General features: G+C 49.2%; 1 protein-coding gene across 3 annotated transcripts in view; it reads right to left on the bottom strand.

Moving 5' to 3' along the window:
* Positions 1-13,556, bottom strand: part of DIAPH3 (diaphanous related formin 3) — a 611,019-nt gene that overhangs the window by 550,226 nt on the left and 47,237 nt on the right. For 2 of the 3 annotated variants that reach the window (XM_066581399.1, XM_066581379.1), the window contains exon 2: positions 8,140-8,175. The exons of the other annotated variant lie outside the window; for it this stretch is intronic. In XM_066581399.1, the coding sequence (XP_066437496.1) occupies positions 8,140-8,175 (36 nt within the window). The remainder of the gene's footprint in view (positions 1-8,139; positions 8,176-13,556) is intronic. 3 annotated transcript variants of the gene reach the window in all.

Raw genomic sequence — 13,556 nt, 5'->3', positions numbered from 1 at the left:
TGCTCATTATGCGATGCAACACTTCCGCAGGGGGTTCAAAGGGATGTTGCTGTAGAGCATCCAGTATCAAATTGAGATCCCACACTGGAAGAGGTGAACGGTACGGCGGAGCCATATGTGCCACCCTCTGTATAAAGGTGCGGAATGATGGAAGAGTAGCCAGCAGTCTCTGGAACAAGATGGTAAGGACCGACACTTGTCCCTTAAGAGATCTGAGTCCCAACGCTAACCCGGCCTGCAAGGCGGCGAGGATCCTTGGAAATGAGAACTGCATGGGATGCCTAGATTGACGTTTGCACCAGGCGAAGAAGCGCCTCTAGATGTGATGGTAGATCATCGAAGACGAATGTTTCCGCACCCCAATCATAGTGCGGATGACCGGATCAGTGAATCCTCGGGCTCTTAACACAGCGGATTCAACTTCCACACCGTCAAACGCAGCATTGGTAAATGCTGGTGGAAGAGGGGCCCTTGCAAAAGGAGATTCTTGGGGGGCGGGAGATGCCACAGCACACTGCCGAGTAGATCCATTAATTCGGCGTACCATGCCCGCCACGGCCAATCCGGAGCGATGAGCAGCACTGGAATGCGTTCCCTCTTGATCTTCTTGATGACACTGTGCAACAGAGGAAACTGTGGGAATCGGTACGGGACCTGGAACCCCTACAATGGGATGAGGAGGGCGTCCAATGCTGAGGCCCGAAGGTCCTGGGACCTTGATACGAACCGCGACATCTTGCAGTTGACCGTGGAGGCCATGAGGTTCACGTCCGGCTGTCCCCAACTATGAAAAAGGTGCTGAGAGACGTCTGGATGAAGTCCACACTCGCCTGGATCTACTGTTGCTTTGCTCGGTAGTCGGCGACCCAATTGGCCATTTTGGGTATGTATACAGCTGATATCACCGGCACATTGACCTTGGCCCAGGATAGGATGCGGGACGCCTCTGCCATCGCCTGAGCGCTGCAGGTTCTGCCTTGTCGGTTGATCAATGCGACGGCTGCTGCGTTGTCCATCTGGACCTGGAGTGGGTGACCTTGTAATCGAGGTGCAAAGTTGAAAATCGTCAGATAAATTGCCCGAAGTTCCAGGACATTTATCGGGAGATGCGCTTCCGCAGCGGACCACATGCCCTGGGTCATGTGAGGAGGGAGCGTTCCCCCCAGCTTAATAGGCTGGCGTCGGTGGTGATCACCCTCCTAGTAGAGGAAGCGAAACGACACCCTGGACTATGGGAAGAGACGATACCCACCACTCCAGGGAACGGCAGAACAACTCCGGAAGACTGATCCGCTGGTCCCGGGTCATTGGGTCCTTGTTCCAAAGAGAAAGCAGGCTTCGCTGCAGATCCCACAAGTGAAACTGCACGAAGGGTATGGCCGGAAAAAACACCACCATGAGGTCCAAGATTCATCGCATGTCGGATGAAAACAGAGTGCCGTTGGCGAAGGTCCAGAGCCTGACACTGAAGTGCCTGACGTTTTGCGACTGGTAGAGACACGCGTGTCTGCACAGTGTCCAGGGTCATCCCCAGGAACTCCAGATGTTGTGAGGGAACAAGCGATGACTTGGCATAATTCACCTTTCAGCCGAACCATTCCAGAGCGAGTAAGGAGATGCGCAAACTCTCCAGGCTGGCTGTCCGCGACAGACCCTTGATAAGGATATTGTCCAGATAGGCTATGGCTATGATTCTCCTGAAATAAAGAAGTTCCATTATGGCTGCCAGTACCTTGGTGAAGACCCTGGGATCCGTTGCCAACCCGAAAGGGAGGGCCCGGAACTAGTAATGTCTGCCTTGAACTGCAAACTGCAGGAACAGTTGATGCATTTGCTGAATCGGAACATGTAGCTATGCATCCTCGATGTCGATGGACGACAGGAATTTGTGGCAGTCCAGGGATGCTATTACCAAGCGGATGGACCCCATGCTAGAATGCCACACCTGCACGTAACGGTTCAGTCGCTTGAGGTCCAGTACTGGACGAACTGAGCCATCCTCCTTTGGTACGAAGATCAGCTTCAAGCAGAACCCTGTAAAGCGCTGGCATGGTGGGACTTGCACTATGACCTGCTGCGCTAATAGTTGGTCGATGGCCCCCAGGAGCTTTCTGGCCTTGCTGGGGCATCGGAGAACAAGAGATGCAAAAAAACGCTCCAATGGAGTGCTGATGTACTCGATGGCATAACCGGAGGTGACGATCTCACGGACCCATGAACTGGAGCAATGTGCACTAGAACCTTGCAAAACCGACCCCCTACCGTGAGGATCAGTGGCAGACGACCTTCCGGAGGGCTTAGAAGAAGGCTTTGCGGGGCAAGGACACTGCTGCCACGCAGGGCACGGTTTGTAGGAGGGACGCTTCCCTTGCTCCTGCGCACCCGTAGCACTATCCACCGATCGCGGACTAGAGTAACGAAAGGACGTACGGACTTTTGGTGCAGGCCTAGAATGATTTGGCCTGTTTGAGGTAACCAAGTGCTTCTGCCCCATGTAACCCATGCAATAATCTTGTCCCCAAACAAGCGGGTGCCCCGGAAGGGAAGATTAGTTAGCCTTTTCTTAAAAGTGGTGTCTACATCCCATGCCTTCAGCCAGAGGATGAGACGACCTATCGCTGACAATGCCGAGGCACATGCTAACAGTCTTGCGGCATCTAAGGAGGCCTCAAAAGGCGAAACCGCCACCTAGCTCTAGTTGCACAAGAAGCGTTTCCACTTGCAGAGACACATCCGCAGGGAGGACCTCTCGAAGTTGTTTGGCGCATGTGACAATTTTGTGACATACCCATGTTGTTGTGAACACCGGTCGCAGAGCAGAAACCACGGATTCAAAAATCGCCTCTTAGAGGGATTCCATGTTACTATCCCGCGAGTCAGCGAATGACGTGCCATCCTCCACCGGAATGGTGGTATGCTTAGATAAGCGGACAATCGTCGGGTCCCCCGTAGGTAAAACAGACCATTTCTGGATCAAAACCTGTGGAAAAGCAGGATGTCTGTCAAGCTTTCTCCATTTCACAGAAAGGGCTTCCTCAAAACCCTTGTGCCTTGGAAAGAGCTTAGGAGCCTACCTATGGTGTCTGAAGAAGTGACCCTGCTGATCGTCAGAGGGGCTCTCCTCAGATATATTAAAATGATCCTTCATGGCGGTAATTAGGCTATCAACTGTAGCCGCCATCTTGGATGAGCGCTCCGACTCCAATCCCGGTACAGATCGATCCTCTGAGAGTTCCCCTTCCGAAAGTTCTAGATCCGCCGCCCGCGATGGATTCAGGGAGGCGGAGGACGGGGAAACAGACCCCGAAGAGACGCTGTGGCGACTGGACCGTGAACGCCTAGAGAACTTGCGTAGTCTACCGCGAGAGGGCATGCCACGGTCAAACCTATCCACCATGGAGAGAACCGCCTGTTAGGGGTCTTAACCATTCCAGTTCGGTGGTGGGTAGCGGCTGGGAAACCACACCAGAAGAATCTCATTCTGATTCTGAGCGAGGGGGGGGGGGGTCACAGGGGGCGGCTGCCGCAGAGGGGTGCAGAGTGGGGCTAAATGGTCGCTGGAGAACTGCTTCTGACAGCGTTCGGACAATAAATGGAGAGACCTAGCATAGGCTCGGCTCCCTCAGACCTCAGTGACATGATGGTAGGATGAAGACTAGAAATGGCTACCACTGGTTGAGAACAATCAGGGGTTAAACTTATGCTGCCTAAATCGACCAGCAGCTTGAGCCACCTGAGAATGAGCTCGGTAGTCTAGCAGCACCAGGTTAGCAGCAAGCAGCCCCCACCTTCAACACACTGGGGAGGGCGTGGCCTAAACAGGCCTGATGCCAGGGGCTCAATGATTAGCAAGGCAGGGGGCCTCCAAGCGTTCCCTGCGCCGAAAACGAGCGGCCAAGGACAGGAGCAGGTAGGGCATTCCACAGAACAGGCGGATGGGAGTTCTGAGCTTTGGTTGAGCTGATGCAATAGCAGCCAGCAGTGAGACAAACGGAGTCGGGGAGCCTGTATACCTGCACTAACCTGAGGGCTGACCTGGTTGGGTGCCACTGTAGCTTCCATATCCTAATGGGCTAATGCAGCTTCCACTTTGAGCGGGCGAATGGAGCCTGGGACTCCTCTGTGTAGGTCCCACTGTACGCAGCGACCAGGCTGCACATCTTCCATGAAACGGGGTGGGGAGCAGCCTGCACGGTAGCCGACGGGCAGCTCGCCTGGACAGCAGTGCCACAATCATCTTCAGGAGTGGAGCAAAAACGAGTGAGCTACGAGGCTGCTTGTTTCCCACTTCTCCGTAGGAGGGATATGAAGACCTAAACCCACAAATCTTGTTTGTTTTGGCAAAATAAAAAAATTCTTCACGCAGACATGCGAGAGCATGTCTGACCTCCTTGGACATAAAGCTAAAACTGACCTTACACAGCAGGCAGGAAGGGGTATAGCTGACAGGAGGAGTCAACTTTTTTTTCAAGCTTTATGTCACCTCCTAGTGGCAGCCCAATATTCCTGACAAGAAAGGTGGACCAACCCACTATTGAGTAGGTGTTCCTACTGCAGTGATCATTCGGTGTATACAGTGGCTCTCATTAAACAGTTGACCTGTCATTCTGACCATATTTTGTTTCCTGGGGCCAACTTAATAAAACCACACACATGACTTACTTGACTCTCCTCTAATGCACTGCACTGATGCATAGTCACATGGGTGCTGGAGAAGAATATGGAAGAAATGCAGGTATCCAAAGAAGATAAGGGAGCCATGCTGGTGACTGTGGAGAGGGAACTCGCCAGGGGGGAAAGAGACTTGTTATTTGTATAGCGCCAACTTATTCTGCAGCTTTCAGGTAATTTATTTGGGTACCCATTTTAGCGATCTCAGAAGGATAGAAGGCTGAGTTAACCTTGAGCCAGCTACCTAAACCATGCGGGGATTGAACGCAACCTTCAGGTCATGAGCGAGAGCTTAGGACTGCCTTAACACACTGCGCCACATGAGACCAAGATATCTTGGTTATCCTTGTACTCCAGTGAACTTCAACCTGTGGCTCTACAACTGTAAGGAAACAAACTCCCATCATGCACTACAGGTCTCTGGCAGGGTAAACTAGGAGCCACTGTAATATAACGTTCGGATACGAACTATGTGTTACACACAAGTTACAGGACTAAGTACTGGCCAGGACAATACTTCCCAGGAAATAGGATATACTCCACAAGCTATACACAAACCGTTACACCGTATAAGCTTGTTCACACTAGTGCTTTGGGCTCAGTTTTTCTGCTCTGTTATGGGAGCAGAAAAGCAGAATCATCACAAAATAGAACCTAATGGCCCCAAACGGCCTCCCATTGACTATTGATAATGAGGTCTGTGGAGTTTTCAGCTGGCTGGCATTCTGCAGGGTGAAATAGAGTCGCACGCAGCACTTTTCCCTCCAGGGTTTTAGTGGAAATCAGTGCCTGGGGCTCCGAACGTAACCTCCGATGCAGATGTGAGCTGGCCCTTTTCACAAAGTAAAGTTATTGGGAGAAATTTATGAAAGGCTGTTTATAAAGATGGGAAACTCCTTAAAGGGGTTGTCCTGCGACAGCAAGTGGGGTTATGCACTTCTGTATGGCCATATTAATGCACTTTGTAATGTACATCGTGCATTAAATATTGGCCATACAGAAGTTATACACTTACCCCCTCCGATGCTGGCGTCCCCGTCTCCATGGCGACGATCAAACGTCTTCTCTGGTCGCACAAACAGTCGGGCTTGCGCAGACAGGAATCCCCTTCTGGAAGGTCCTCGCTCACGAGCTGCGTCCTGGCTCCTCCCCCTTCTCAGCATCATCGCGTAGCTCCGCCCCTGTCACATGGTGCCGATCAGCCAATGGAGCAGAACATTCACGGTGCACCATGGGAGAAGACCCGCAGTGCACCATGGGAGAAGACCAGCGGTGCACCATGGGAAATGACAGCAGCCATCTTGGAAGAGGAATCTTTATAACTTCATGAAACGATCTAACGGTGAGTAGAAACTCCCTTTAAAATCGCTTTCCACGGGTAGATTATCATGTTTGCTTTAGGAGGGGGATTGGGCAGAGAAAAAAATTTACAATTTTGCCGCGGGACAACCCCTTTAAGGGAACACTTATTACAGAAGCCAGTGATAGCCATGTGCAGGAGATCATGCCCCAACTGATTGTAGAAACTGTGCAGAGAACACAGGGTTAAAGCTCCAGCTGATCTACTCCACCTTCATCCAGAGACTGGAGAACAAGGCTTGTGTTTTGTCCTACTGCAAGTCAAGAAGGGTATCATCTTCTAGAAGGTGAGTGAGGAGACTTAAGGCCATGCATGCTCCTCTGGGAAATATGCAAATAAGGAAGATGGAACAATACCTCTACTGCACCACCTATTGAAAGGCAGCATTTCTGCAAGTGAATGTCAGGCTCTTTAAACAAGTCTTTATAAGGGCTAATGCCCACGGCCGGATTTCTGCCGCGTTTTACTCATCGGAAATCCACGGCATTGCCCCGCAGCTATTAGGTACATTGAACCTAATAGCTCGATGTTCACGCTGCGGAATTCCACCACGTGAAAGAAAACATGGCATGCTCTATTTGCCGCAGGAATACGCACGGCCGGCTTCCATTGTAGTCAATGGAAGCCGTCCATCACGGTATACTTCTGCTGTAACACAGTGGAAGTATCACGTGAATACACGTCCCCGCCCACAACGTCATTAGGCACTGCCGGCGCGTCACGCGCTGTACTGCGCATGCGCTCCGGCGCGCCAAGAGGGATGCATACAGCGGATCTGGAGTAGTGAGTATGGGGGTTTTGGGGGGGCGCCGTGGCGGACTCCGCTGCGATATGCCGCTGGCGGAGTCCGTCACAGCTCTGGTCATGAGACCTGAAACTTAACAGCACTGCAGAGGTATTGTTCCATCTTTCTTATTTGCATATTTCCCAGAGGAGTATGCATGGCCTTATAAATCTCCTCACTCACCTGCTAGGTGCTACCCTTAGGCCTCATGTCCACAGGGAAAATAAGAATTAAAATCCGCAGCGTTTTTCCGATCCGCACGCCCATAGGAATGCATTGACCATCGGCGGGTAGATAAATACCCGCGGATGGTAATTAAAAAATTTCTGGAGCATGAAAAAAAAATGGACATGCTCCATTTTACTGCGGATCACGCGTGCGGGAGCTCATAGAGCACATAGCTCAATTGATCTCCCGCATGAAAAATAAAAGACAATTACAGTGCATCCGCAGCCCAAATCCGCGTTACAAATCCGCAGCGGATCTGATTTTCCCCGTGGACATGAGGCCTTAAGGAGAGAGGATACCCTTCCCATCCCACATCATAAGCCTTTCTTACTAGCCAAGCCACTGGTGTTTGATTTTCAATTCCCAGTCATTGTTATAAAGACTGGTATAAAGAGTCTGACATTCCAATAGGTGGCGCTGCAGAGGTATTTGCATCTTGTCCTACTGCACACATGGCAGCAGGGGGGCTCCAGTGAGATGGAGGAGGGAGGACATGGCTAATCATATCTTGATTGATTGATTGATTTCTCCGTTACACTTGTAATATGATATCAGGTAGGATAAAAATATGGGATAAAATACAGAAATTGCTGGGATTTTTTTTATACTACTTATACCTTTTCTACGTTCAGTGTTCCTTTAATTACATATCACTACAGCTGCTGACTTTATAGGAATTTGGAATCAAAAGGCAGATATTCACTCAATTACATCTAATTTCAGAAGCACTCGTTACAAAGCGAAGGCTAGGGCTGTATTTACATGGGCAAGGAATTTGTGCAAGTTCTGTCCAATGCGATATGGATAGAGCCCATTATTTCCAATGGGTTCATACACATGGGCAATTTTTCTCTCATACCTAAAATGAGAGATAGAAATATTTTTTAAAAATTGCAGCAGATCCTATTTTTGGGCTATTCTTGCTCAAGAATCGCTATTATTATTATTATTATTATTATTATGTGTGCAATATTTGTCCCAGTTTCTCAGACCAATAACTCAATCGCCCATGAAAATACAACCTAAGAGAACATTTAGTATTTTACGTAACATGCAGACATGCACAGGTTAGTCTAAGAAAACATGAAATCCTTACCACATCATCGGTCAAATTTCTGAGTTTGTTTATTTGCTGCATAAGAAAAGAAAGAACATACATGTCAGTACACTAAACCAGCTCTACGACGTAGTATGCCGGAACATACATGTCAGTACACTAAACCAGCTCCACGACGTAGTATGCCGAACATACATGCCAGTACAGTAAACCACCTCCACGACGTAGTATGCCGGAACATACAGGTCAGTACACAAAACCAGCTCCACGACGTAGTATGCCACAACATACACGTCAGTACAGTAAACCAGCTCCACGACGTAGTATGCCAGAACATACAGGTCAGTACACAAAACCAGCTCCACGACGTAGTATGCCGGAACATACAGGTCAGTACACAAAACCAGCTCCACGACGTAGTATGCCAGAACATACACGTCAGTACACAAAACCAGCTCCACGACGTAGTATACCAGAACATACACGTCAGTACACAAAACCAGCTCCACGACGTAGTATGCCGGAACATACAGGTCAGTACACAAAACCAGCTCCACGACGTAGTATGCCAGAACATACACGTCAGTACACTAAACCAGCTCCACGACGTAGTATGCCGAACATACATGTCAGTACACTAAACCAGCTCCACGACGTAGTATGCCGGAACATACACGTCAGTACAGTAAACCAGCTCCACGACGTAGTATGCCACAACATACACGTCAGTACAGTAAACCAGCTCCATGACGTAGTATACCGGAACATACATGTCAGTACAGTAAACAAGCTCCACGACGTAGTATGCCACAACATACACGTCAGTACACTAAACCAGCTCCACGACGTAGTATGCCGAACATACATGTCAGTACAGTAAACCAGCTCCACGACGTAGTATGCCGAACATACATGTCAGTACAGTAAACCAGCTCCACGACGTAGTATGCCGAACATACATGTCAGTACAGTAAACCAGCTCCATGACGTAGTATGCCGAACATACATGCCAGTACAGTAAACCAGCTCCACGACGTAGTATGCCGGAACATACAGGTCAGTACACAAAACCAGCTCCACGACGTAGTATGCCGGAACATACATGTCAGTACAGTAAACCAGCTCCACGACGTAGTATGCCACAACATACACATCAGTACAGTAAACCAGCTCCACGACGTAGTATGCCGGAACATACACGTCAGTACACTAAACCAGCTCCACGACGTAGTATGCCACAACATACAGGTCAGTACACAAAACCAGCTCCACGACGTAGTATGCCGGAACATACAGGTCAGTACACAAAACCAGCTCCACGACGTAGTATACCGGAACATACACGTCAGTACACTAAACCAGCTCCACGACGTAGTATGCCGAACATACGTCAGTACACTAAACCAGCTCCACGACGTAGTATGCCGTAACATACACGTCAGTACAGTAAACCAGCTCCACGACGTAGTATGCCAGAACATACAGGTCAGTACACAAAACCAGCTCCACGACGTAGTATGCCACAACATACACGTCAGTACAGTAAACCAGCTCCACGACGTAGTATGCCGAACATACATGTCAGTACAGTAAACCAGCTCCACGACGTAGTATGCCGAACATACATGTCAGTACAGTAAACCAGCTCCACGACGTAGTATGCCGAACATACATGTCAGTACAGTAAACCAGCTCCACGACGTAGTATGCCGAACATACATGCCAGTACAGTAAACCAGCTCCACGACGTAGTATGCCGAACATACATGCCAGTACAGTAAACCAGCTCCACGACGTGGTATGCCGGAACATACAGGTCAGTACACAAAACCAGCTCCACGACGTAGTATGCCACAACATACACGTCAGTACACTAAACCAGCACCACGACGTAGTATGCCACAACATACACGTCAGTACAGTAAACCAGCTCCACGACGTAGTATGCCGAACATATATGTCAGTACAGTAAACCAGCTCCACGACGTAGTATGCCGGAACATACAGGTCAGTACACTAAACCAGCTCCACGACGTAGTATGCCGGAACATACAGGTCAGTACAGTAAACCAGCTCCACGACGTAGTATGCCAAAACGTACGTCAGTACACTAAACCAGCTCCACGACGTAGTATGCCGGAACATACACGTCAGTACAGTAAACCAGCTCCACGACGTAGTATGCCGGAACATACAGGTCAGTACACAAAACCAGCTCCACGACGTAGTATGCCACAACATACACGTCAGTACACTAAACCAGCTCCACGACGTAGTATGCCGGAACATACATGTCAGTACAGTAAACCAGCTCCACGACGTAGTATGCCGAACATACATGTCAGTACACTAAACCAGCTCCACGACGTAGTATGCCGGAACATACACGTCAGTACACAAAACCAGCTCCACGACGTAGTATGCCACAACATACACGTCAGTACACTAAACCAGCTCCACGACGTAGTATGCCGAACATACATGTCAGTACAGTAAACCAGCTCCACGACGTAGTATGCCGGAACATACAGGTCAGTACACTAAACCAGCTCCATGACGTAGTATGCCGAACATACATGCCAGTACAGTAAACCACCTCCACGACGTAGTATGCCGGAACATACAGGTCAGTACACAAAACCAGCTCCACGACGTAGTATGCCGGAACATACACGTCAGTACAGTAAACCAGCTCCACGACGTAGTATGCCACAACATACACGTCAGTACAGTAAACCAGCTCCACGACGTAGTATGCCAGAACATACAGGTCAGTACACAAAACCAGCTCCACGACGTAGTATGCCGGAACATACAGGTCAGTACACAAAACCAGCTCCACGACGTAGTATACCGGAACATACACGTCAGTACACTAAACCAGCTCCACGACGTAGTATGCCGAACATACATGTCAGTACACTAAATCAGCTCCACGACGTAGTATGCCAGAACATACACGTCAGTACACTAAACCAGCTCCACGACGTAGTATACCGGAACATACATGTCAGTACAGTAAACAAGCTCCACGACGTAGTATGCCGGAACATACATGTCAGTACAGTAAACCAGCTCCACGACGTAGTATGCCGGAACATACAGGTCAGTACACAAAACCAGCTCCACGACGTAGTATGCCCGAACATACATGTCAGTACAGTAAACCAGCTCCACGACGTAGTATGCCACAACATACACATCAGTACAGTAAACCAGCTCCACGACGTAGTATGCCGGAACATACACGTCAGTACACTAAACCAGCTCCACGACGTAGTATACCGGAACATACACATCAGTACAGTAAACCAGCTCCACGACGTAGTATGTCATAACATACACGTCAGTACACTAAACCAGCTCCATGACGTAGTATGCCGGAATGTACAGGTCATTACACTAAACCAGCTCCACGACGTAGTATGCCAAAACGTACGTCAGTACACTAAACCAGCTCCACGACGTAGTATGCCACAACATACACGTCAGTACAGTAAACCAGCTCCACGACGTAGTATGCCAGAACATACAGGTCAGTACACAAAACCAGCTCCACGACGTAGTATGCCGGAACATACAGGTCAGTACACAAAACCAGCTCCACGACGTAGTATGCCAGAACATACAGGTCAGTACACAAAACCAGCTCCACGACGTAGTATGCCACAACATACACGTCAGTACACTAAAGCAGCTCCACGACGTAGTATGCCGAACATACATGTCAGTACAGTAAACCAGCTCCACGACGTAGTATGCCGAACATACATGTCAGTACAGTAAACCAGCTCCACAACGTAGTATGCCGAACATACATGCCAGTACAGTAAACCAGCTCCACGACGTAGTATGCCGGAACATACAGGTCAGTACACAAAACCAGCTCCACGACGTAGTATGCCGGAACATACATGTCAGTACAGTAAACCAGCTCCACGACGTAGTATGCCACAACATACACATCAGTACAGTAAACCAGCTCCACGACGTAGTATGCCGGAACGTACAGGTCAGTACACTAAACCAGCTCCACGACGTAGTATACCGGAACATACACGTCAGTACACTAAACCAGCTCCACGACGTAGTATGCCACAACATACACGTCAGTACAGTAAACCAGCTCCACGACGTAGTATGCCAGAACATACAGGTCAGTACACAAAACCAGCTCCACGACGTAGTATGCCACAACATACACATCAGTACAGTAAACCAGCTCCACGACGTAGTATGCCGGAACATACACGTCAGTACACTAAACCAGCTCCACGACGTAGTATGCCACAACATACACGTCAGTACAGTAAACCAGCTCCACGACGTAGTATGCCAGAACATACAGGTCAGTACACAAAACCAGCTCCACGACGTAGTATGCCGGAACATACAGGTCAGTACACAAAACCAGCTCCACGACGTAGTATACCGGAACATACACGTCAGTACACTAAAACAGCTCCACGACGTAGTATGCCGAACATACATGTCAGTACACTAAACCAGCTCCACGACGTAGTATGCCGTAACATACACGTCAGTACAGTAAACCAGCTCCACGACGTAGTATGCCAGAACATACAGGTCAGTACACAAAACCAGCTCCACGACGTAGTATGCCACAACATACACGTCAGTACAGTAAACCAGCTCCACGACGTAGTATGCCGAACATACATGTCAGTACAGTAAACCAGCTCCACGACGTAGTATGCCGAACATACATGTCAGTACAGTAAACCAGCTCCACGACGTAGTATGCCGAACATACATGCCAGTACAGTAAACCAGCTCCACGACGTAGTATGCCGAACATACATGCCAGTACAGTAAACCAGCTCCACGACGTGGTATGCCGGAACATACAGGTCAGTACACAAAACCAGCTCCACGACGTAGTATACCGGAACATACACGTCAGTACACTAAACCAGCTCCACGACGTAGTATGCCGAACATACATGTCAGTACACTAAACCAGCTCCACGACGTAGTATGCCGTAACATACACGTCAGTACAGTAAACCAGCTCCACGACGTAGTATGCCAGAACATACAGGTCAGTACACAAAACCAGCTCCACGACGTAGTATGCCACAACATACAAGTCAGTACAGTAAACCAGCTCCACGACGTAGTATGCCGAACATACATGTCAGTACAGTAAACCAGCTCCACGACGTAGTATGCCGAACATACATGTCAGTACAGTAAACCAGCTCCACGACGTAGTATGCCGAACATACATGCCAGTACAGTAAACCAGCTCCACGACGTAGTATGCCGAACATACATGCCAGTACAGTAAACCAGCTCCATGACGTGGTATGCCGGAACATACAGGTCAGTACACAAAACCAGCTCCACGACGTAGTATGCCGGAACATACATGTCAGTACAGTAAACCAGCTCCACGACGTAGTATGCCACAACATACACATCAGTACAGTAAA

Source organism: Eleutherodactylus coqui, chromosome 1, assembly GCF_035609145.1.
Source record: "Eleutherodactylus coqui strain aEleCoq1 chromosome 1, aEleCoq1.hap1, whole genome shotgun sequence".
Lineage (NCBI taxonomy): Eukaryota > Metazoa > Chordata > Amphibia > Anura > Eleutherodactylidae > Eleutherodactylus > Eleutherodactylus coqui.
Note: the sequence above shows the minus strand (reverse complement) of the source record. Positions and strands in the feature narration are given on the sequence as shown.